Raw genomic sequence first — 24,597 nt, 5'->3', positions numbered from 1 at the left:
TTTATTGGCCACCCATGTAGAGTTGGGATTCTTCCTACCTCTCTGGGGGATGTTAGGATTTTGGTTGCTGGCATCCATGATGAGGCTCATCATATCATCCGTTTGGTCCATTGAAGCACATGGGCCCTACTTTTTTACAAGCTGAAAATCGGAATTGCACCGTACAACCTTCAGTCTGAGCATTTTACAATGGACTGCAGGTTTTTCTTGGTTGAATGACATAAAAGGTAGGCTTCTCTGTCCACCAGTGACGGTTTTCAAGAGGCTATTGTTTCAGTAGTTTAGCAAATAGGCCTAGCATGCATAAGATCTGAGCTGCCCATTGGGTGGCTGCCACTGCCCAATTATTAACCGCTCTGCTAATCAAATGCGACATGGAATATCGGTGAAGGGTCTGCCGATACACACATGGCCCATCTGATGTCTATTGAGTCAAAAGCCCATCATGTGGCCCACCCAACATGTACCAAGCTTGATTAGGCCAGAGCACATGCAAGACGTGACCACATAACTAATTCATGTCTTTCTATGACACTTTAGAAAGTGTCATCAGCCGCCTGCACATGCTATTCTTGATTGACCGTTGGCAAGCGGATCATGAAAAAATAATCACAAGGCAACCACTCATTCGCCCATTCATCATTGAAGTAGCTCGTAGTAATTGGGTTTTAAGAGGGTAATCATCATATAAAATAAGCTAATCTTACATAGGAGACAGGTGAAATGCCAGTCTATCCAACAAACTGACTCTCTCTCTCTCTCTCTCTCTCTCTCTCTCTAGTCAATCATCTCATCAAATACACAGATAGAAAGAAAAAAAGAAGCTTTACATCACCCCAGGAAGACAAGATGTGCAGAGCTTTCCACCCCTCCCTTTCTATTCATACCAATCCATCTCAGCTCTGATCAAATTCCATCTCTTCCTTTTTTTCCCCCTAAATACAAATTCCAATTTCTTGGGCATTATATATTCGAATCCAAATCATCTGTGTGTGCTTACGGATGGATGGATATATATCTATCTCATGGACCCCGGTATTTGCGGAAGCACAGACAACCCTGCTGCTGGTCGAGCGGAATCATACCCCCGCCCTTGGATGTGTCAATGGCCTCCAGCATAGAGACCACCTCATCCATCTCGGGCCGCTTGTCAGGGTTTGCATCCCAGCACCTTTTCATCACATTCGCCAGAGAGCTTGGGCAACAGCGTGGTATCTCAGGCCTCAAATTCTGCAGGTTTCAGTAGTTGTGTGAGTTTTAACCTGCATGTTTGCCTGTGGTGATGGGGCTATGGACAGCCCCAATAAACTGCATGTGGGACCTGCCAATGATCCAACCATTGCCCAGCTAGGCCCAACTGCATGTGGGGCCTGCCATTTGATGATCTGAGAACACGGACAGGAGATACCATGAAAATCTTCCCTTTTGGATGATCACAAATGTTCGACTGGCCACCATTAATGTGGACTGCCGGCCGCAATGGCTATGATCATCCTAAGAGGGATCCCTGACCAGATCGATGACTCTAGGTTATTGAAAGGTGAGCCCCACCTACATCCTTGGGTTGAACAAAAACCATGTTTTGATGGAGCATCATATGATACATGAAGAAGACCTACCTGTCGGACGACTGCGGATGTCACCTCTGAGAAGCTGAGATCAGGGTATGGCATGTCACAACAATATATCTCCCATAAGCAGATGCCGAAACTGTACACATCACATTTTCGGTTATATGGGCTGCCATTGAGGACCTGTAATCCATCCAGCCTCCAAGTCACTGACGATTGCCTAGAAGAAACAAAATAAAGCACTAGTATAAACAAGTGTGTGTGTGTGTGTGTGCGTGCGCGAACACGTGAACAGAATATCAGTCGTAAGTATGCGATTGATCCCCTGCTTAACCAAAACACACCCAATATTTCTCCCATATACATCAAATGTTCGAGAAGGATAGCAAGATAAGTGTGAGATAGTCAAATTTGTGTTTCTTCCCATCATTTCTCAGAATACATTACAAGCCAAAGATACAGTAAAAATGGTTCACAGCAGGACACTGCTCCAATCATCAAACAATGAGGAAAGGTGGGATCATGTGCACCTCCTCTTTAGGTACACAGGTGATTTTCTTTCTGATGCAGTGGACACTGAGGTGGGAGGTGGGAATCGAGCATTACTGGCACTAAAGGCAGGATCGGAGTGGCAGGGAAAGGTGGATGGGACCTCTCTTACCTTTCTTATGGTTGGTGAGGAAGATGCAGGCAGCCTTGGGGAGATGCACTCTTATGGATGGGATAGGAGATGGGATTGAGGCAGGAATCCAGTACTAATCTAGTAGTATGGGATGTAGCAATCTCCCATCATCGGTGGATAGCTTTCTCCAAGGCTGGTTTGGTCGTAATTGTCTAAATAGTCTGATCCTTCCACGGGATGGACGAGAGATGGTGGAAAGACTACAAAGTCCATTTCTCATGCAAGTCTTTTCCCCCTTCTCCTTGGACAAATGGCCATGCACAATAGCCTCCTCATGTAGAAGGGCCATCAGTTCAAGCCAAACCCAAAGAGCTGGGATAAGGCTACAATGAGATGAGTAGATTACAAAGATGTGAGATAAATAATCATTAAGCAGCCTAGTTATTAGATAAAGTCTTGATATTGCATTAAACTCTTCAAGGAGTTCACAGTTGCGAAATGTTCCTTAACAATCATGTCTGAATTGAAGGCTTTTCACCAGAATGCCTTGGGTGTGAGAATTGTTCTTTACCAGGTCTACTCTGTTGAAAATCAAACTTATTGATGAGGGACCCTATCAAGGTGATAACAGTTTTAGTTATAACCAAATCAATTGATCTCTTGTCAAAGAGTACAAGAGAAATTTGAGATGCCCCATCTCGTCATGCTCATGAGGTTGTGAAAATCAAGTTGCTTCAAGATGAAAGTTCTCAAATGACCAAATCAAAACACTACAAGACCATGCTGACAAAAATGATAATCAGTACTAACAGTAGCACGTCCTACAACAGTAATATAGAAGTGCAACATGATGCTAAAAAATAAGGCGATGAGGATGAAGAAGAAAGAATCTACTTAAAAGCATGGCAGCTGGATTTTCCTGGCATTTGGTTAATGGTTCTTTATTCTTGACTTTATGCACTATACATCAATGGCATGGGTGCAGAGATAGATCACATAATACAGTTGAACTATAGTAAAGAATCATGTAAAACTTTCATGAAAACAAGAAAAAGAAAACATTAGTACCAAGACATACACTAGAAAAGACACACACACAGAGAGAGAGAGAGAGAGAGAGAGAGAGAGAGAGAGAGAGAGAGAGAACACATGCATGAGAGGATATAGTACAAAATGCTAATGCAAAGAGTTTCAGGAGAATCAAAAGAATTAGGACACAAAAGAATGTATCTTGAAGTCGTCAGTACATCTCACTGAAAAGTTCATATACAATAATGATGCACACATCATGAGAGAAACACTACATACATTCAACCTCCACAAATTCTAAGGTATCAGCCACAACTGTGAAAAAGAAAAAGAAAAGAAAAAGACGCTAACTAATAACTACAAAACAGAAACAAACAAAAGAACAAGAATATAATTGGTCATGATATGTGTTGTACTTGAAAGTGGAAGGTCTACCTCAGGTGCCATGTAACCAAGGGTTCCTGTCTCCCCTGTCATGTCATTAGGATTTTGGGCCTCAACCCGAGCAACTCCAAAATCAGCAATTTTGACAGTGCGCGTCTTATCTAGAAGCATGTTCTCTGTCTTTACATCTCTATGAACAATCTTCTTGGAATGAAGATAACTCAACCTACAAGTAGAGAACTGACTTGGCTCAAGTGCATACTCATTCAACAGCCACAAACTAGAATGTATTCAAATGAGAAAGCATTCATGAAAAAAGTAACGAAATCAACAGCTTTGAATGGAAATAAAAAAAGATTTGGAAGAGCTTGACCCTCGTGCAAGATCCAGAGCCAATTGGACGACAACTTTGAAAACCAGCTTCTTTCTCCGATTCTTTATGAGGTATGACTTCAGTGCACCCCCAGCAAGGTACTCAACGACCACACAGCAGACATTGCTTGGCATGCCAAGATGACCATTATCTGTTTGTATATTTAGCTCAGGTGTGCCCATCGTAGCCCCAATAAACTGCAAGGGAAGTTAACAATGAATTTCTAGACCACAATTTGAAGCTATATTTTTGAAGAAAATACACACCCAGGTGCAGGTTGACATAGATACAGGTTTGTTCACAATGCAAAATAGAAATCGGCATTTCTAGGTAATGTTCTATGAAGTGCATGCACTTTCCACAACATCAAGGCCTTTTTTGTGCATGTAAATACCATGAAAACTTGGGAGTGATGCAAAGATGAATTTCATTAACATATATTCCCCAAGATCACATCAGTTCTTTTTGTTAACATGCATTAGAAGTACAAGATCTCAAACTATCCCTGCGAAATCAGGATTTGGAAGATGTAAGCAACATATATACATGTTCATATGTTCACAGCCCAACAACCTTAATTTCCTTACCTCTCCCAAAAAAAATAAAAATAAAATAAAATAAAATTTTCAAAATTCAAAATTTAAAAAAAAAATAAAAAATCCAAAGGCAAAACCCTCACCGGAACCCACAAACCATTCCAACCAACGGTCTGAATTTCTTCGAATATGTTGATGCGAACACCAAGCCATTCAAAGTATATCAATGTAGGAGGCGTGCGTTACCCGTGTCAATGTGATTGGATGACGAATACGGGTCGGGTCTCTAGAGGTTGAAGACCTTACACATGTTCGTGACATGTGTAAGTTGCTTATAAGAGACACTTGGACCGTTGAATCGCAAGGATGGTGTGATCGAACCGTTGGATCGTCACGGCCCACCTTCATTACACCACCTTCATGGCGCTATTATCGTGGCCCATCGGGCATTTTCAATTTGCATTTAGTTTATGAACATTTAACTTATTTAAGTTTTGAGACAGTTTGTGCACAATTTTGTGCGAATTTCTTTTTTTTTTGAAACTTTTTTTTAGTAGGTGTATTTTGGTAATTTCATGTAATTACGAATTTATAAGGGTTGCCCTAAACCCATAGCATGTTATGTTATGTTTATGAAAAAAAAAAAAAAAGGAGAGCTTTTTGCTTCTGACGATTTCGTCTTCGACTTCCAGTGATTGGAAGAGGGTGTGAGGCCCAGGTAAACGATTTCTCATCTTCTACTTCTCTCTTTTCTCAAGGTACTCTTTTCTTTAACCCCATTCTCTTCCTTTTCTCTTAGAATCTTTAGATCTAGAAGCCAAATCTTGTTTCTTTTTTATCTAAATCATTAGATCTCAAAAGATTTTTATTCCCTTTTCATCCCCACATAAAACCCATCACCCAAATCTAAATCTGAATAACCACCATTTTATTTTTTTTTTTGAATTTTCCAGATTTCCCAATCCAGGAAATTCTTATTTTTCTGAATTAGAAAATCCACTTGGATCGTTAGACGGACCTATTGCAAGACAAAAGTTCTATCTTTCGCCGGATCCAACTAAATTCAGATTTTAAGATTCAATGCTTCATGTTTGTGATGGATGACTCTAATCAATGCTATATAAACCTTATTTCTTTCTTGTGTTTATGATATATAAAGCAGACTGATATTTATTTGTTTTTTAAGATTGCATGAATCTGCCCCTTTCAAATACCATGCTCATTTAAGGTTGGATTAGGCCGTCCTACATCAATTTTGGTATCAAAGCCTAGGCTTCTTGCATTGGGTCGTCTAAGATCGAGTTATCAAGAGTCTAGATTTTTATTTTATTTTATTTTTTTCTAGGGTTTCATGCATCGCATATAGAGTCTAGATTTGAAATTTTCAAATTTGCACAAAATAAAAAATAAGTCTAGATCTGAATTTTTCCACATTTGCATCATTCTAAAGGTTAGGATCATTGGTGTCCATAGTCTTGTGTCAAAACAATATCTTAGAGTTGTATTTTAGGAAACCTAAGTTGAGTCTTACTGTGTATGCCCACTTGGACTGTTAGAGGATTTGGTCTATACCCGATTTTCAATATGGAACAATTGACTGAGATGATGAACACGATCAACCAATGTTTGGCCGCCATTGAGGCGCAATCTAGGAACACGAATACTGGTATGGATTAGATAAAAGCATCCCTAAGAGAAATCTCCGACATTAAAGGGGATGAACAGTCTCACGTAGGGAGAGTAGTCGAGGAACGGGTAGGAAATCGTGGTAGAGGTTGTGGAGCACGTGGCCGAGGGGTAGGACGTGGAGGGGCGCGAAATCCGCAACCCGCTGTCGAGTATTATGACCGTTATGATGTCGATGAGAGGGTCTTAAAGAGTGTTAAAGTAGATGCTCCTAGTTTTGATGGACGTCTTGACCCAAAATCATTCCTTGATTGGTTAGCGGACATGGACCATTATTTCGAATGGTATGAGATGTCTGAGAACCGACAGGTGCGGTTTGCAAAAATGAAACTTGTGGGTCAAGCTAAATTATTTTGGACAAATACGGAGAATAGGATCGAGAGATCAAGAGGTGTCCCAGTCGCACATTGGGTAGAAATGAAGGAGTTATTAAAGGAAAAATATCTTCCTCTCTCTTACCGTCAAAAGCTCATAGATCAATGGCAAGCATTATGCCAAGGATCTATGTTGGTTGCAGATTACATCGCAAAATTTGAGTATATGATGCGGTGTGATATTCAGGAGGATCCCTTAGTGATGCTAGCGCGTTTCAAGGTGGGTCTTCGCATGGATCTGTAGCGTGAGCTTATGACCCATGCAGTGAGTGACTTGGATCAGGCTTACCAAGTTATACAGGAGTTAGAGCTTCACCTAAAGTCTCCTATCACGAGGCACTTTGAGTCCCGAGACTCTATTGTTAGATCTGGTTTTCAGGGAACCAAACCTAACATTGGAAGTCAGCCTAGGGCGCAAGCTAGTGCACCGCCTAAGCCTAAAGATGATAAGGGCAAAGGTGTCCTTGGTGCCAATCCTGACAGTGGTTCACTTGAGATGTTATGAGTGCGGAGGTACAGGTCATTTCGTATACCAGTGCACGGCAAAGACTCGCAGGAAAGCCTTAGTCATAGACGAGTCAAATGAAAATGAAGATGGCATAAGTGATTATGAAGTTGAGGAATATCATCCAGAGATAGATGCTAGTGATTATGAAGAAGAACCAGAGACTGCACCACTAGCTGTAGTTAGATGTGCTTTAGCGTAGGCCAAAGAGAGTGATGATTGGCGCAAAAGCACAATTTTCTACATGTTTATCAAGAGCAATAACAAAAATTGCAAAGTCATTGTGGATAGTGGTAGTCGTACCAACGTGGTCTCAGCTAGCACAATCACTCGTTTGGGTTTGAAGCCCATCCCTCACCCTCAACCCTACAAGGTTTCTTAGGTTAACACGTCTTCTATGCCTGTGTCCTATCAGTGTTTAGTCCCCATGCAAATCGGTTCATATAAAGATATGTTGTGGTGTGATGTTTTACCTATGGATGTAGGTCACATCATTCTAGGGAGGCCGTGGTTATACGATAGAGATGTCACGCTTTTTAGTCGCTCGAACGTGTGTACATTCACGCATGAGGGTAAGAAAATCAAGATTAATCCGTTGCCAACCAAGAGCCACATGGACAAGGCTAGGGATGTGAAAACGAGTGAGTCAAGGAAGGATGTGAGGAAATCTATTCCGAAGTCTCTACATATCATAAATGCAAAAGAGTTTGAGAAAGAGACAGATGATGATTCGACAGTGTACGCCCTAATGGCTAGGAAAGTTACACCCGAGGTTTATGTAGAGTTACCCCCTGAGGTGACTTCGGTTCTTGAGGAGTACAGTGATGTATTCCCTCAGGATTTACCGGATGAGCTTCCGCCTATGCGGGACATCCAGCATGCCATTAATTTCGTCCCGGGGTCTACTTTACCGAACCTTCCTCATTACAGGATGAATCCTACAGCGCATACAGAGTTGCGTAGACAAGTAAATGAGCTCCTGCAAAAAGGTTTCATCCATGAGAGCATGAGTCCGTGTGCCGTACCAGCACTATTAACGCCTAAGAAAGATGGTACGTGGCGGATGTATGTGGATAGTAGGGCCATTAATAAGATCACAATCAAGTATCGGTTTTCGATACCGAGGCTTAATGATATGTTAGACATGATGGCCAAATCCACCATTTTTTCCAAGATAGACCTCAAGAGCAGGTATTACCAGATACGCATACGCCTAGGAGATGAGTGCCTTCAAGACGAAGGATGGATTGTACGAGTGGTTGGTCATGCCCTTTGGCTTGACTAATGCACCTAGTACTTTTATGCGTGTGATGACCCAGGTTTTGAGACCCTTTTATGGGAAAGTTCTTAGTGGTTTATTTTGATAACATACTCATATATAGTACCACTAAAGAACTGCATCTCAACCACTTGAGACAGGCCTGTAGTGTCCTGAAGGCGGAGAGGTTATGTGTGAACCTTAAGAAATGTTCATTCCTGTCTGATAGAGTTGTCTTCTTAGGGTTCATAGTGTCATCTGTAGGGATGCAAGCAAATCCAGAAAAAGTCAAGGCCATAGTTGACTGGCCTAAACCGTGGAACATACATGAAGTGAGAAGCTTTCGTGGCTTAGCCACATTTTATCGTCGGTTCATTCGAGGGTTTAGCACTATTATGGCTCCCATTACTGATTGCATTAAAAAGGGAGAGTTCATATGGTCTAAGGCCGCAGCTAAGGCATTCAATGATATTAAGGGCAAGATAATAGAGGCTCCTATCATGCGCCTACCAAATTTTTCTAAAGTCTTTGAAGTAGAGCATGTGATGCTTCAGGCGTAGGTATAGGAGTACTAGGCCAAGAGGGTCATCCAGTTGCCTATTTCAGTGAGAAACTAAATGAGGCAAAACAAAAGTATTCCACCTATGACAAAGAATTTTATGCGGTAGTGCAATCGCTACGTCATTGGCGTGATTATCTTTTATCGCAAGAATTTGTCTTGTTTTCTGATCACGAAGCTTTGAGATATTTGAATTCCCAAAAGAAGCTTAACCCAAAGCATGCCAAGTGGGCATCGTTTCTTCATGAATATTCATTTGTCCTGAAACATAAAGCTGAGATCGAGAACAAACCAGCCGATGCCCTTAGTAGGAGAGTGACATTGCTCAACTCCTTAAGTGTAGAAGCTGTCGGGTTTGAGCAACTGAAAGACGAGTATCCCATGTATCCAGATTTTGGGGGAACATACGTGTCACTCTTAGGTGCCCAGCATAGTTCGGGTGAGTTCGTGCTGAAAGATGGTTTCCTTTTCAAAGGAGACTGACTTTGTATTCCCCGCACTTCCCTCTGGGATTTCCTTGTTTGGGAGCTCCATGCTGGAGGTATTGCTGGCCATTTTGGTTGAGATAAGACCATCGCCTTGGTAGCGGATCGATTTTATTGGCCAAGTCTCAAGCGAGACGTAGCCAAAATTTTAGGACAATGTCAAACATGTCAACTGGCAAAATAGAAGCAGAATACTGGATTGTACACGCCATTGCCAGTGCCACACGCACCGTGGCAAGACATCAATATGGATTTCGTGCTTGGACTTCCCAAGACAATTAAAAAGCACGATTCCATTTTTGTGGTCGTGGACCGTTTCTCAAAAATGGTTCACTTTCTCCCTTGTTCTAAAACCTCAGATGTGTCCAACATAGCTAAGATCTTCTTTGAAGGAATGGTTCGATTACATGGTTTGCCTAAGACTATAATGTCCGACAGGGATGTTCGGTTTACTAGTTATTTTTGGAAGACATTATGGCATATGATGGGTATGAGATTCCAGTTCTCGTCTGCCTACCATCCTCAAACTGATGGCCAAACTGAGGTTGTGAATCGAAGTCTCGAAAATCTACTACAATGTTTGGTGGGTGAACACATTAAAACTTGGGACTTAGTCCTGCCAGTCGCCGAGTTTGCATATAACAGTTCAGTTAATAGGTCTACGGGTATGAGTTTATTCAAGATTGTTAGTGGTTACAAACCTAGACTACCTATAGATTTGTTACCTATGACAGTCACCCAGAGGACCTCAGAGTCAGCCGATGCATTTTCCCATCACATTCATGAGTTGCATGCAAAGATTAGGAGGCGGATAAATGCTAGTAATGAACAATACAAAATTTCAGCTGACTTACATCTTAGAATTCAAGAATTTAATGAGGGTGATTATGTAATGGTTAGGATGAGGCCAGAACGGTTCCCACAAGGTACCATTAAGAAGTTACAAGCACGCAGTGCTGGACCATTTAAGATTCTGAAAAAGATTGGGTCCAATGCGTATGTGATAGATCTTCCACCTCGCATGGAGATTAGTTCAACATTCAATGTGGAGGATTTAATGCCTTGTTCAAGCCATCCCATAGACCCTAATTTTGTTCCAAACCATTGGCCAATTTCTGAATTTTCTTCCCAACCTACACCATTTATGCCTACTATTCTTGAGATAAGAGAAGAAATTGAAGGAATTGTGGATGAGCAAATTGTTTCAACTCGAGATGGTGGATTTCAGTGGTACTTAGTGAAGTGAAAGAACAGACCATCATCCGATTGTACATGGTTAACAGAAGCAGAATTGTAGCGACTAGATCTAGATTTATTAGAAAAGCACAAGAGTTTTATCTCGTCGGAGTGGAGATCTTCTCAGCCAATGGGAGTTGATGCGGACACCAGGCCATTCACAGTATATCAACGCAGGAGGCGTGCGTTACCCGTGTCAATGTGGTTGGATGACGAATACGGGTCAGGTCTCTAAAGGTTTAAGACCTTACACGTGTTCGTGACATGTATAAGTTGCTTATAGGAGACACTTGGACAGTTGGATCGCGAGGATGGTGTGATCGGACCGTTGGATCGTCACGGCCCATCTTCATTACACCACCTTCACGGCGCTATCATCGGGGCCCATCGGGCATTTTCAATTTGCATTTAGTTTATAAACATTTAACTTATTTAAGTTTTGAGACAATTTGTGCACAATTTTGTGCGAATTTCTTTTTTTTTGAAACTTTTTTTAGTAGGGGTATTTAGGTAATTTCATGTAATTACGAATTTATAAGGGTTGCCCTAAACCCATAGCATGTTAGGTTATGTTTATGAAAAAAAAAAAAAAAGAGTTTTTTGCTTCTGACGATTTCGCCTTAGACTTCTAGTGATTGGAAGAGGGCGTGAGACCCAGGTAAACGATTTCTCATCTTCCACTTCTTTGTCCTTCTATCTTTTCTTTAACCCCATTCTCTTCCTTTTCTCCTAGAATCTTTAGATCTAGAAGCCAAATCTTGTTTCTTTTTTTATCTAAATCATTAGATCTCAAAAGATTTTCTTTCCCTTTTCATCCCCATATAAAACCCATCACCCAAATCTAAATTTGAAGAACCACTATTTTTTTTTCTGAATTTTCCAGATTTCCCAATCCAGGAAATTCTTATTTTTCTGGATTAGAAAATCCACTTGGATCGTTAGACGGACCTATTACAAGACAAAAGTTCTATCTTTCGCCGAATCCAACTAAATTCAGATTTTAAGATTCAATACTTCGTGTTTGTGATGGATGACTCTAATTAATGCTATATTAACCTTATTTCTTTCTTGTGTTTATCATATATAAAGCAGGCTAATATTTATTTGTTTTTTAAGATTGCATGAATCTGCCCCTTTCAAATACCATGCTTATTTAAGGTTGGATTAGGCCGTCCTACATCATATGTTCTTGAATCCCCTTGAACTACTTGCAACATCTGTCAATATTACCAATATATTGTGGTTGGGGACGCACAGTAATGGGTGCAACTAAAGTATGCCTTTTAAAGAGCTTTCCTATGGTTGGTTAGTCTCATAGAGCTATTGTTAATGTCTCAAAAGTTACCAATCACATTGGCCATCTGCCCATAAAATGTTTCTAATGAGTAGGGGTTGACTCATCACCTACAACCAGTTGTATGCTACAACCCATTTTTTATGCCTCCAGAATTTTGGTTTCCAATGTTGCCATGGAAAATATCACATATTTTCAAGGGAAAAATGCATGTGGAAAGGGTTATAGATTAGGTCAATCTCAGTGTTTTAAATAGCAAATAGCATGTAGCATAGCATTCACTCCTCTAAAGTGTGAGGCTTAAGCTACATAGTGTGCAGCATAAGCTACGCACTACTTCTAGATTTTTAATTAAGGTTGTGCTTGGTTGTGTCAAATATCATGAAATTTTATCATATGTTGCACCAAATTTTGCCAAATTAGTCTAATTACTAATGAGATTTGGTGCAACCAAACACAACCTAAAATAATAGGAAAAATCGGCCAAGTACAAAGGTGAAGAGCAAGCAACCTAACTGATCTAATTCTATTACTTACATTAGTTTACTAAAATCAAAAGATTGAACCAATTTCTATCAAAAAATGAAAAATGTAACAAATCATTATTTTAATGTTTCAGTGAAAAATAACTTATAGCATAAGCTGCGTAGTGTGTACCATAGGCTATGTACGGTGTAGCATATGCAAAATTAGCATGTAACATAGGCTACACATGACTTAAGCTATTTTCATGAGTTATGTGGCATTAAGGATAAGCTGGGCTCTACATAGTGAAGCTATTTAAAACACCGGTCAATCTACAATCTACCATAGTTGATAAGTTCTCCTAAAGGTTTAGGATTGTAATCACTAACCGTATCTCAGCACAGCTAATGACCTATTTTGTGTGTGTGTGTGTGTGTGTCTGTGAGAGAGAGAGTGTGTGTGTGTGTGTGTAAGAGAGAGAGAGAGAGAGCAAACATGCCATTGTCTTGCATCAAACATGAACATTCAAAATGTTGCTAAAAATTTTCAACTTGATGAGAAATTAAAAGGGCTTGTTTGGCTTCTGGTATTTGGAATCCAAATCATAACCGCACTGGAATCAAAGTGATTTGAAATCTCCAATTGTGTTTGGCAACTTGTAATTGGAATTATATGGAATCTAAAAAATATGTTTGGGAGCTTGAATTTTGGCTAAAGAGGATTTTTGTAATATATTCACAGAATAATGAATTTGATAAAGTAATTCATCTTTACTAACCCAAAATGGCATATGTTATATTTTAGATAATCAATGTAATAAGCTCATTGAAAGATATACTTTGGCTAAATATGAGGTTATTCCAAGCCTCAGGGGGCCCACAAAAGTGGGTCCAATAATTTTATAGTTGAAGTAAAACCCCATATGTTCAAGATAGTGAAAGATATCCATTCTGACGCATACACACCCAGTCCAAACCCACACACCATGCAAATTACCCATACATTTGCTTTAAAATTGTGGCCCATATGATGAGTGGATGGACCTGATTTTTGAGAAAGTAGGTCAGCAAAGCTTTTGTCTCTCACCTACTGGGGCCCACAGATGCATGCATGCTGCAAGTACGATTTCTGAGTACATAGGGTTGGCAATGGTCCCATTGGCCCACTAGGCTTCTAGGCCATGGCTGCCATGAACCAGAGTTGAGCCTCAATTTTAGGACCATGGGTCTGCTTGGGACTTTTATCAACAGCCATATAATGGGTTGCACACCTTTGATAACAACACTGAAAAATTTTTGGCCCAATACATAAAGGCGGCTAAGCCAATCCCCAAATTTTGATTTAGGCCCACTAAATTTATTGGCTGATCTGCGCCCACTGCTACCCCTAGTAGCAGAGAAATTAAATTATTTTCGAAATTTAATTCGTGGGTCCACCACAAGCTAATTGCTATCCATGCAATGCAAGCATCATGCTTCTCACACCTTCATCGTGGACATGTTTTGTGTAGTGCATTGAGATGGGCTAGGACAATGGATATCCAAGTCTAGCCAATGAGTGAAAAAACTAGAATCCATGCCCAGCCCAACCTGTGAGCAATTTACTGAACTAGGGCCATCATGGGCCCACCAGCAAAACTATCATCCATCCAATGTTAATCAACTCAAGTGAGGCAATGTCTACTTGTTGGGACTTTAGACAGATGAAAAGCCCACATCCAGACTAAAATTTCTCTGTTAAATTTTTGTATTGGGCCTTTAAGATGGTTAAAGGATAAATTGGGTGATTTCTCTGCTAAATCTTTGTACCGGATCTTAAGCGAAGATGGGGAAAATGCAGGGATAGCATTGACAACATATGTATGGCAATATGGTGCTCTGTTGAAGGTAGCGGTTTTCGGATGGCTAGTCGGAAGAAACAAGGTGCTCACCATCGACAATCTCTGTAAGAGGAACATGGTTCTTTTGAATGCTTGCCTCCTTTGTTTGCGAGATACGGAATCAGTGAATCACATGTTCCTTCATTGCTCTTTTGCTAGGGAGGTGTGGGGTCTTGTCTTCCAGCTCTTTGGGGTACTATGGGTGCTTCCGGGCTCTATAGATGATTTTCTTCTATCATGGCATGGAGGGGGTACAGGGAAATCAGAAAAAAGCATTTGGAAGTTGAGTTGTCTAGCAGTACTGTGGGCATTATGGTTGAAAGATATGGTCGTGTTTTCAAGAACAAGAGTGAGAGAGCTACATGTGTTTTCAGGAGGGCTAAATCTTTTGTAATAAAATGGGTTTTTGGCTTCAGATAGCTCTTTTATACTTCCGTTGGGCTGGCAGTAGTTTTTTTTTTTTTTTTTTTTATTCTTTTGTATATATTGGATGTGGCCTTTTAATGAAATTATCTTCTTTAAAAAAATTTAAAAAAAAAAAATCTTACAATCATCTGCCCACTAGACATAAACAATCATCTTTTACCCCGGCTCTTGCAACCAGCCATGGTAGAGGCTCACATTGAGGCCACTCACATGTCGGTGCGTTACCACCAAGCATTGACCCCCTAGGGAAACCATTATGCATGAAGCACTTAGACGTGGGAAGGCTCGTGCACAACTATTTGGCTACACAAAATAGATTGAACCAACCAACATATGAAGGGTCATGCTCACCCACACGGACCCATAGGCACAGTGACAAATCTTGTTCTTGGCAATTTCTTGGCCCACAAATTTCTTGAGAGATTTTCAAATTTTGAGGTTTTTTGCAGGATACTATTGGGAAATTTTCACTGAAAATAAAAACATTTATTGTGAGCTATTAAGTAAATTAAAATTTTAATACACACACACACACACAACAAATTCATTAATGTTTTTACTACTTTCAAGTTAATATCGTGATAATATTGCAATAAAAATGCAATAATTTAAAATCTGCTGAGAATTTGAAAAACTCGCGATAATATTACGATAATATTGTTTACTCATTTAGTGTATTTCTTGCAATATTATCACGGGATTATCAAAATCTCTGAGATATTTGTCACAATGCCCAGAAGTTTTGTTTTCCCTTTTCTCAATTTGTATGGATTAAAATAAATAAATCTGAATTCGTCCCACCCACTCTCCATATACCCATACTTGTAGCCACCTAACCTCCTACAAAATAGTTATAATTCTACAGATCTCAAAACACAACTGAATATTAAATACAATCTTCCTGAAACCTATCATACCTTAAAACCAATCGCTGACAACGAAAAAATAAAATAGTAATTGAAGAATCCATATAAAGCAAATTGCTAAACAATTACAGAAACATTTGGAAACCACAAACAAATCTTGGAAGCTTCTAGAACTAGAAACTTCTAGAACTCCAAAGCAAAACTCATTATGCAGAACATTATGATCTTCACCACTGTGTGGTTGCTTGAATTTTTTTAAATAATGAGATTTTATTTTGTTTTGTTTTTTATTTTTTTATTGTTTTTTAAGCAATAAAGATTTTTATCAAATGGTAAAAACTACAAGCGAATAGAATGCCCAAACAAAAAGACTTGGAGATACAATTCATTTTTTGCATTATCATCAACCATAGACTTCCCTCCACCATGAATAATAAGAGGACATAGAGAGGTGGTCTTGAACTCCCTAATTTCCTCCACCCATCTCCTCAATCTCAACAGGTAATCTCCTGCAGAAGAAGCCCAGGTGATTGCATTAGAGGAATCCCCCACAATGATTGGAGTGTGCATTCGAATTGGCTCTTTCAAGCCCAACCACAAGGCCCTAATTTATTCTTTTTGTTTGTTTGTTCGTTCGTTCGTTCGTTTTTTTTTTTTTTAAAGATCACAAGGCCCTAATTTCTGCCACATCAGAATCCAACATACCAATAGGCCAGACATGGAAATACAGAAAATCATTCCTTGGCCGTCCCTAATAATCTCTCCAATTCTGGCTTGCCCAAGTAGCCCCTAGAGCATCATCTATGCCTTATCCCAATTAATTGGGGTCAGCTACATGAATCATGCTCTGCCATTCCATTATCAAGGGCCAGAACTTATGTTAGACCATAGGGCAAGTCTTTTCTTACTACCACCACCCACGTCCTTCTGATGGTTGCCCCTGGAACAACCATTGAATTTGGGCTTCCATATTGCCCTGGGCAGAGGCACCCAGGCACAAAGGGGGCAGTTGGTTTGAAACCATCCTCTATGATTTCCATCCACCGCTTTTGGACTGCAGGAAATTCCATGAAACTGGAAGCCTGCGAGATGATCCTTCCACAAACCCTTGTAGCCACCATCTCTGAATAGAGCATATTTTATTGGCAAAGGAGGAAAAAGGATAGAACAGGAGGAAGACGAGGCCCCAACTACAACATATGGGAGAATTTGTCCCGTTTTAGCTGACCTATCAGCCAATTCATTCTTTTCTCTGCCAGAAAACAGATTTCATCAAACACACATGCAAGCCTCCAAAGGACTGCCCAGTTAATGACATCAAGGAGTTTTCTGACACAATAACTAGCCCAATTGCTCCTTAATGAGCAGCCCAAACCCTTCTATGTGGGCAAGAACCTCTTCCAATGAAGCATCACTAGAGCCAACTAGACAAGAGAATGTGAAAATAATAATGTTTCCTATGTCTTCATGTAACCCTCCCCCACAGCTTGGACTGAGGTTGCCTCTTGATGAACCCTCAAAATTAAGTTCACACTGCTTTAGAGGATGGTGATTCCAATGCAGCACAACTTTGGGGATGCACGTTTCACTATTCTCCACCAAAAGCCATTTAAAGAGAACTGATGGCGAAATCCTGCAAATTTTAGGGTGAAAATGATCATCATGCTATGCTACTTTTGATGCATTCAGCATTCTTCGCCACATCAAGGACCATAGCAAGGGAAAGTGGGTCATTCATGATTCACAACAAGGTCATTGATTCCATAGATACCCACTGCTTTCATCACTCTAGCCACTTAAGTGAAGCTCAAACTAGTTGATTAGATTGATGAAGCTTTACAGCTTTTTTATTTTGGATCATTTATATTTTTTCAAACATTTTATTTCTCAGGCTTTCTTCCCAGAAATGTTACGTTAATTCAATTCCCAAATAAGGGCATGTTTGGATTGGGGGTGAACTAGGGGAAGCAAACAATTTCCCTTTGATTTGAAATTTCCTCTGTTTGGATTACATAAAAAGAGAAGGAACCCCATTTTCTTTCCTCGGCAAAGGAGGTAAACCTTTTTTTTTTTTTTTTTCAAAAAGTCAGATAGTGTGAGTGGAAGTTTCCCTATGATGTAACGTTTTGAATAGTTAAATTGAAGGGAAAAGAGGTTTCCCTTCGAAAATTGCAAACCAAAAAATGGAAAATGCAGAGGGAAAGCAATTTCCTTCACAGTTTCTCAGCAAAACACATAGATGCCAAGGATTTGCTTCCCCTAGCATTGATGTTAGTTTACTGTCCACTTATGTCACATTTTTGTTTTCCCCTGCATTCCCCTAGTTTACCAACAATCCAAACAGGCCCTAAACCTGTATCTTTTACAAATAAATTGTAAAATATTTACCAAGGAATGTAGACATGCAGGTGACAGATGAAAAATGATCAGCACTCTTTGGCATTTCAGTTATGAGAATACTACCTTCAAATGTAACGACAGCTCCAACTTAAACTAAACAACAAACAACAAGCAACGAGGAGAAACACTTCAACTCTAAAACCCTATGTTTGTGAACTAAAAATAAATAAATAATAAAAATAAAAACTTCCAATCACATTCATCAAGAATTAAAACAAAAAACACTCAATTTAGTCATGAATCATTCAGGACTCAGTTTGATTGGTCAAATTGACTCTACTTGAGTCAACAAAACTTGGCTCGAACTGCCAAGTCTGTGCAATATTTAAAAATTCTAAATGCTAACTATTACCGAGTCTTGGTGTTCAGGACAACTTGAATCCAGACTGAGTTACTCCACTCGACTTGACCTGACATACTTTCAAGTCCAGTTGAGCTTTTGAGTTTTAAAACTAAGTTAAAACAAACTCTTCAATGTCCACTGATAAAAGATCATGCACTGAAAAACTTGCACTGTTAACACAGTTTGGTCAAGATTCAAGTCGAGTAATAAGAGCAAACTAAATCTTTAATACCTGAAACTAGATCAGGCATTCCAGGAAAAACAATAAAAATAAAAATTGTCAGAGTATCTTCTCAGCCCAGTAGAGTTTTGCCGCTCAATAAAGTTGAAAGAACAATGAACTCAAACTTAGTTTCAAGATGACTCAACCGATGCTCCTCAGAGAAACCAAGTCAAGTTTCAAGCATTTAAACAGGATTACTGCAATACTGACGATAGACAGAGAATCAAAACATGACCAGATACATGCACATGAACTGAGGTCAATTGTTTGACTCTGCTAATTAGGCCCCAAACATATCAGAAAAAAAAAAAAAAGACAGAGAGAGAGAGAGAGAGAGAGAGAGAGAGAGAGAGAGAGAGAATGCACATCTGCAAAATGGAATGTTACCTTAGTCACATTAGGATGATCAAGCTTATGCCAAACAGCAACTTCTTGGGTAAAAGCTGCCCGAAGTGAAGAAATTTCAGCTTCTGTCCTGTGACCCTCTTCCCCCCAATCAAGCAGCTTAACTAAAGAAGAAGGAAATGACTTGTTAATGAAATCTGAGATCGGTTTCTGTTTCCATAAAGGAACAAGGCAAAACTCAGATGTGGTAAGAAGCTATTTATTTGATAATTAATCAAACATGAAAAAGTGAATAGGGGAAAGAGTAACGTAACTATAGCTTACACTCATGTATGAAATTCAGGTACAAGATAATTTCCCAGCATAAAAATCTCAAATATAAATTGCACAAGTCCAGTGTCTTTATGCTGCTGTGTATATGGGTTGCACTGTTGCAGAATGCTCTACTTCTAGCCATTAGGATGGGAAAAGGTATGCAAAATTATGCTAACAGAGAAAAACATGCATATGAGAATGGTGAGAAACCAGGGATCCTAAGCATAACTCGTGCTTCATAACAACAACAGGCATAAATTGCAGCTTGTAATACTAGTAGCCAGTCTCTGAGAGGTCGAAGAAGAAGAAGTTGGTAGCCAGTATCCACAAGGTCAAAGAATAGGAAGAGGAAAAGGGTAGTGACTTGTGGGTGTATCAATCTTCTTGCAGACACATTCAAGGATGTCTGTAGCAAGTCTCCACGTGATCTAAGGAGGTGATGATGATGCCAGAAAGTATGGATCTAACACCCAAAAGTTCATATATGAAGTTGTACCCCCATATCAGATGGATCTCATCATTGATACTGGACACCCAAAAATCTAGATCTGAAAAAGAAGAAGAAGATGGTGGTGTTAGTGATGATGAATGCTGAAACAATGGCTGGTGGATCCCAGAAAGTCTAGATCTAACACCTAAAACTTCATATATGAAGAAGAAAGTTTTAGGGTTCGAGGTGGGGTGATTATTCTGGTTATCAAAGATGATGGGTTGCACCACTTGCAAGGACGATGGGTGTAATGATGCTGTTGGTTCTGATTTTCTATGATAATGAGTGTTGAACATTGATAAACAACACCCCCTATGTCTAAGCCAATCTGGGTTTCCAAACTACGGTTGAAACATATACATGGTCAGTAGAAGGTTAGAATATATTTCAATCTTGATGAGGATACATCTTCAACAATGAGTTGTCTTTTTCTTTTGTTTGTTGTTTTTTTTTTTTTCGTCGGAAAGATAACCGCCAATATTTTGAAACATATCCACTCATCAGGTGGGGCACCTCAGTAGTACTAAAACGATGGCCAGTTAAGAATCAATCAGTTGTCATGATGGTAGTTAATACAAAACTGTTCTAATTCTAATTGGTAAGTGGGTTCTAGTTGTAGTTTGTAATTTTTATGGATTTAGGGGTTAGAACAGGGAGGTTCTGTACAACCTCGCTTAATCCTACTACATCTTATAAGATGACTTTGACAGATTGACTACAGTTGGCACATATAAGCTACCACATCAACCAACCGTTTTAGAAACAAACATCTTCCATCAAATAACATTTTTTAAACTCCTGATAACAGAAGCTCCATATGAAGGGCATAATCTGTTCCAGCATCAGATCCCACAGGATGATAAGCTGTTTTCTTTTGGTTAACACCAAAATCTCAGAAAGGTTGGACAAACCTCTTTAATTATTTCAGACAACGTTCTTTCCAAAAATTCTACTAAAGATCCTTGGCCGATTAAAAGTCAGTTGAAGATCGCAATAGTTTCAAGAATTCCAAATAGATACAAGTTATCAGCTTCCCCGTAAGCAACTATTGCTGGTGCTGACATACATCCATGAATTAATAAACTGCTGCAAAAGGGCATGTGAAATCATCACAAACGCTAGTTGGCCTGCCCAACCCACATAAAGTATTAACTTCAACCACAGATGAAGTAACTGAACATCCATATTTAAGCTAGTTGCATACTGTGCAAGCTCATAGACAGTAGCCAGTTGACCAAAGGACAGGGTCTCATGAACCTGGCCAGCTGGGTACTCCACTCCCAACTAATATGAATACAAGTACCCTCTATCAAGCATAGGAAGTATATGACACAGAAAAGCCAAATTCTTAGGCTGAGTTTGCTCGTGGCAACTTCAGGAAGGGAGAAAAATATGTTTGTGATTTTGGATTTTCTGCTCTTGGGGGCCGTTTGAGGTGAGGTATATGGGGCGTCGATTTGTGAAATGCACAGATTTCAAATCTCCCCTCTTTGATTTTTGTTGGGGATTTGCCAAATCCATGGATTTCCCAATTCACGCCTCCATAAATCCATGGATAAGGGGCAAATCCCACTCCCTAAAAAAAAAAACTAAAGACAGCAACTCTCCAAAATGAAAGTCTCTTATAAAAGCAACAAAAAAAATCCTTTGCAATAAATGCTCCACAAATCCATGGATGTGGAGTTTACTAGTTTGATTTCCAAACAGTGGCCTTTGGAATTTGCCAAATCCAAATCCGATGCAAAACCATGAATCTGACAAGTTCATGGATTTACCAAATCCACATTTTCATTCCTTGATACCAAACAGGGCCTTAGTAGAACTTCTGAAAATCACATATTTCTTTCGCAGTGCATCGGACAAGAAGAGCTCTTCTGTACCCACAAGAGAATCATTTAAGGATTTTGGAAAATTGCAAATATTGGTTATATATTGTAATATAATCCTGTTAAAGTATTTTCCTAACAATATCCACAAGTTGCGTTGTGGATCAATCAGCCAGATTCACTCTTGAGTTCACAATAATTAGTTGGTCTACAGTCCAAAATTGCAGGTGGATCTCGAGTCTCAAGTCCAAGGAAAAGGAGATCCTTATCTGAATATCCAAGTAGCCTAGTCAAATACTCCAGTCTCTTGAAGGACCCAAGTATCATAGCCCAGAAATCATCCCAAGTACCATGCCTTTGTGATAAAAGTCAGTGTAAAAGTTAAACTCTAGTTAAATGCCAATGTCCATACCATATCAGATCAAACCATGTGTACTGTGAGTTGGATACAACTTACTTTCAAGCCTATCCCTCTCACTCATATTAGACCTTGGACCACCTAGTTCCTCCATGTGGCTCAGTTTTCTTTTTTTACCTTTGTACTGGAGACATGCCCTATTCTAACGAACTACATCTTTTCTTTTCCGCATACTTGCTTTTTATCCCCAACCCTCATTAGATTACAAGGCATGTCGAACATATAAGAAACAACAGACAGTTAGGATCACATGATAATTCATTAAAAGTAACCCCAATTCAGCATTGCCACAGAAACTACTCCCGTGGTGTCACAGATTTCCACAAGCTTCAATTCACGAGAAGTGACTACTAACTGTTCAAATAGGATTGGCGATGAGAATAGAAAAAGGCAAGCCATGTGCCAAAAGGGGAAAAAAAGACGAAGATGAAGAAGATACATCACCCATTTCTGTTAAACGAAATGAAGGCCTAAAACAATGGCAGCGGCTCAGCACGGCAACACTATAGAGTTCATACAAGTCTGCTGAACAGATCAAAGCCGTTCTCGATAAGAATATTAACAAAACCAACAATTCAAGCCTTTTAACCGAATCAACCAACAATAAGCTATCTTTCTTTTGTTTTCTTGAATCAAACAACCTTATTATGTAAAGTCGAAACAAAATACTGAATAAAATAAAATCTACTCAAAGTGAAAAGCTATGCGATTGAGAGAAAGAAAGAAAGAAAGAAAGGAAAAAAAAAAAACCCAAATGGGTTTTCAAGAAAAGCAAAATGGGTATCACAAAACAATAAATGAAAGGAAAATATATCTTAAAGAAACTTATTTTTAAAAAAAAAAAAAAAACAAACAAACAAACAAACAAATGGGTATTCAAAAATTAAACAAGAAAAGGAAATCAAACTTTAAAAGTAAATTAGAAGAAATATGGGGAAAAATCAAACAATTAGTATCTAGAAACCCAAAAAAGAACCCCAAAACAAAGAAGAGAAAATGAGTTTAAAAACAAAAAAAGAAAAGAAAAGAAAGAAAAGGGAGGAAAAAAAAAAACAAATATGGGTAGTGAAGAAAACCCCAATGTCTATTCCAATCAAACAAAAGAAAACCCAAAACCCAAAGAGATGTAAAACCCCAAATGGGTATTCAAGCAAACCCAAAATTAAAACAAGAACAAGAAGAAAATCAGAAACAAACCTCTCTCAATCTCTATTTCTATGAATCAATCAAACTCACCAGCGACATCTTGGCCATCATAGATCCCACGATGAACGGTCCCGAAGGTCCCTCTAGCAATAACGCCCTTGATAACAAGCTTGGCTGGATCAATCTCCCATTCCTGTCTGGTGACAGACACCCTCCTGTCCTCCTCCGTGCTCTCCCTCTTCTTCTCCATCGTCCATGCCCTGCTGAGATGCCTGTCCAGCTGCTCATCCAGGCTCTTCAGATCAATCTGATCAGCCCTCACAAACCCATCACTGCTTTCCTTCATCTCTCTCTCTCTCTCTCTCTCTCTCTCTGTTTTCCTATGTTCTGTTCTGTTTTGCTACTTTCTCTCACTACGTTTCTGTGTTTTTTCCTTTCTTTCTAATAATGAATGAGAGAGAGAGAGTCTTCTTGGGTCTATTGTCATCCATGTGGGCACATGGATTGCCTAACCACAACGTGTGCTTCTGACCCACCTCTCTCTCTCTCTCTCTCTCTCTCTCTCTCTCTCTTCTTCCTTTTATTCTCCTCTCTCTCTCTCGTAGTATATGAGAAAAACTTGGATACTGGGTGTGATGGATGATACACAATCTCTCTCCCTCCCTCTCACTTGTTTTACTATCTCACAATCATATACCAGAAAAACTTTATACTCTGGCAGAGTGTGATGGACGATACACAGGCTCTCTCTGCAGTAATATATGAGAAAAACTTCGGATTTTCACGGATGATACAGAGGCTACCTTCTATGATAACGTATGAGTAATATTTTATACTCTGGCGCAGTGTGATGAATGATGCGCATGCACTTTTAAATTACTCTGAAATTGCTGATTCAAATTAAACAGTCGAAATTACGGGTCCCACTTTAGATGTATTATCAACCAAACTTTAGGTTTATTTGATCGTATGACTAGTGGATTGGCATACATGTATTGGACGGCTAAAAATGTAAGGTATTCAATAGTCCTCTTCGGGGCTCCAACCCAGCGACAGACGACAGTGGGTTTAACAGTCGCTATGTATGCCATGTGGATATTTTTGAGTGCCTACCTATCTGGCGTCGTACTCTGCCAGAGAGGGATGCTTGATACGCGGGCGCTTGGAAATTGTACTCGTGGAATGTATTGATCCAAATAAAACCGACCAAATTGCAGTACACATCATGCGAAGGATATTACTTTAAAATCCTACGGAATAAAGGGTTAGAATCTCTGATTAATAGAAATTTGTTTGCTGAGTATCCACCGTTTATTATTTTTTAACAGAACCGTTCATTAAATGTCCACCGATTGTGCGGTTTAGAGAATCAACTGATATTAAGGAGGGTCTAGTTTGAGTTGATTGTATGCCACGTGTACAATTTATTAGTGGGCCCACTTTGACCCCACCTGTGATCACAATGGACGGTCGAAGATCATTCGTCCGCAGATATATGCCCGGGTTCAGGCGACTGAGGCCGTTCAAATAAGGGCTTGTAGAT

General features: G+C 39.6%; 1 protein-coding gene and 1 long non-coding RNA gene across 5 annotated transcripts; both read right to left on the bottom strand.

The window, feature by feature from the left end:
- Positions 1-661: 661 nt before the first annotated feature.
- On the bottom strand, positions 662-23,603 carry LOC131235684 (serine/threonine-protein kinase STY13-like). 4 transcript variants are annotated; one of them, XM_058232975.1, is made up of 7 exons: positions 23,145-23,596; positions 22,353-22,433; positions 18,902-19,023; positions 3,980-4,176; positions 3,658-3,832; positions 1,620-1,754; positions 662-1,230 (listed from the first exon to the last, which is right to left on the bottom strand). In XM_058232975.1, exons 1-7 carry the CDS (start codon positions 23,398-23,400, stop codon positions 1,024-1,026), a joined length of 1,173 nt encoding a protein of 390 aa, XP_058088958.1. In that variant the 5' UTR covers positions 23,401-23,596; the 3' UTR covers positions 662-1,023. The 4 variants fall into 4 exon arrangements, 3 of the variants coding, with proteins under 3 accessions (XP_058088958.1, XP_058088959.1, XP_058088960.1); XM_058232976.1 differs by having other exon boundaries at positions 22,353-22,430; XR_009166237.1 differs by having other exon boundaries at positions 1,092-1,230; positions 1,620-1,791; positions 23,145-23,603.
- Positions 20,086-22,343, bottom strand: LOC131235685 (uncharacterized). Its single transcript, XR_009166238.1, has 2 exons — positions 21,948-22,343; positions 20,086-21,845 (listed from the first exon to the last, which is right to left on the bottom strand). It is a non-coding gene; the product is annotated as an uncharacterized LOC131235685 (long non-coding RNA).
- Positions 23,604-24,597: the final 994 nt, after the last annotated feature.

This window comes from Magnolia sinica, chromosome 19 (assembly GCF_029962835.1).
Source record: "Magnolia sinica isolate HGM2019 chromosome 19, MsV1, whole genome shotgun sequence".
NCBI lineage: Eukaryota > Viridiplantae > Streptophyta > Magnoliopsida > Magnoliales > Magnoliaceae > Magnolia > Magnolia sinica.
This window is presented reverse-complemented; position numbering and strand designations above follow the sequence as displayed.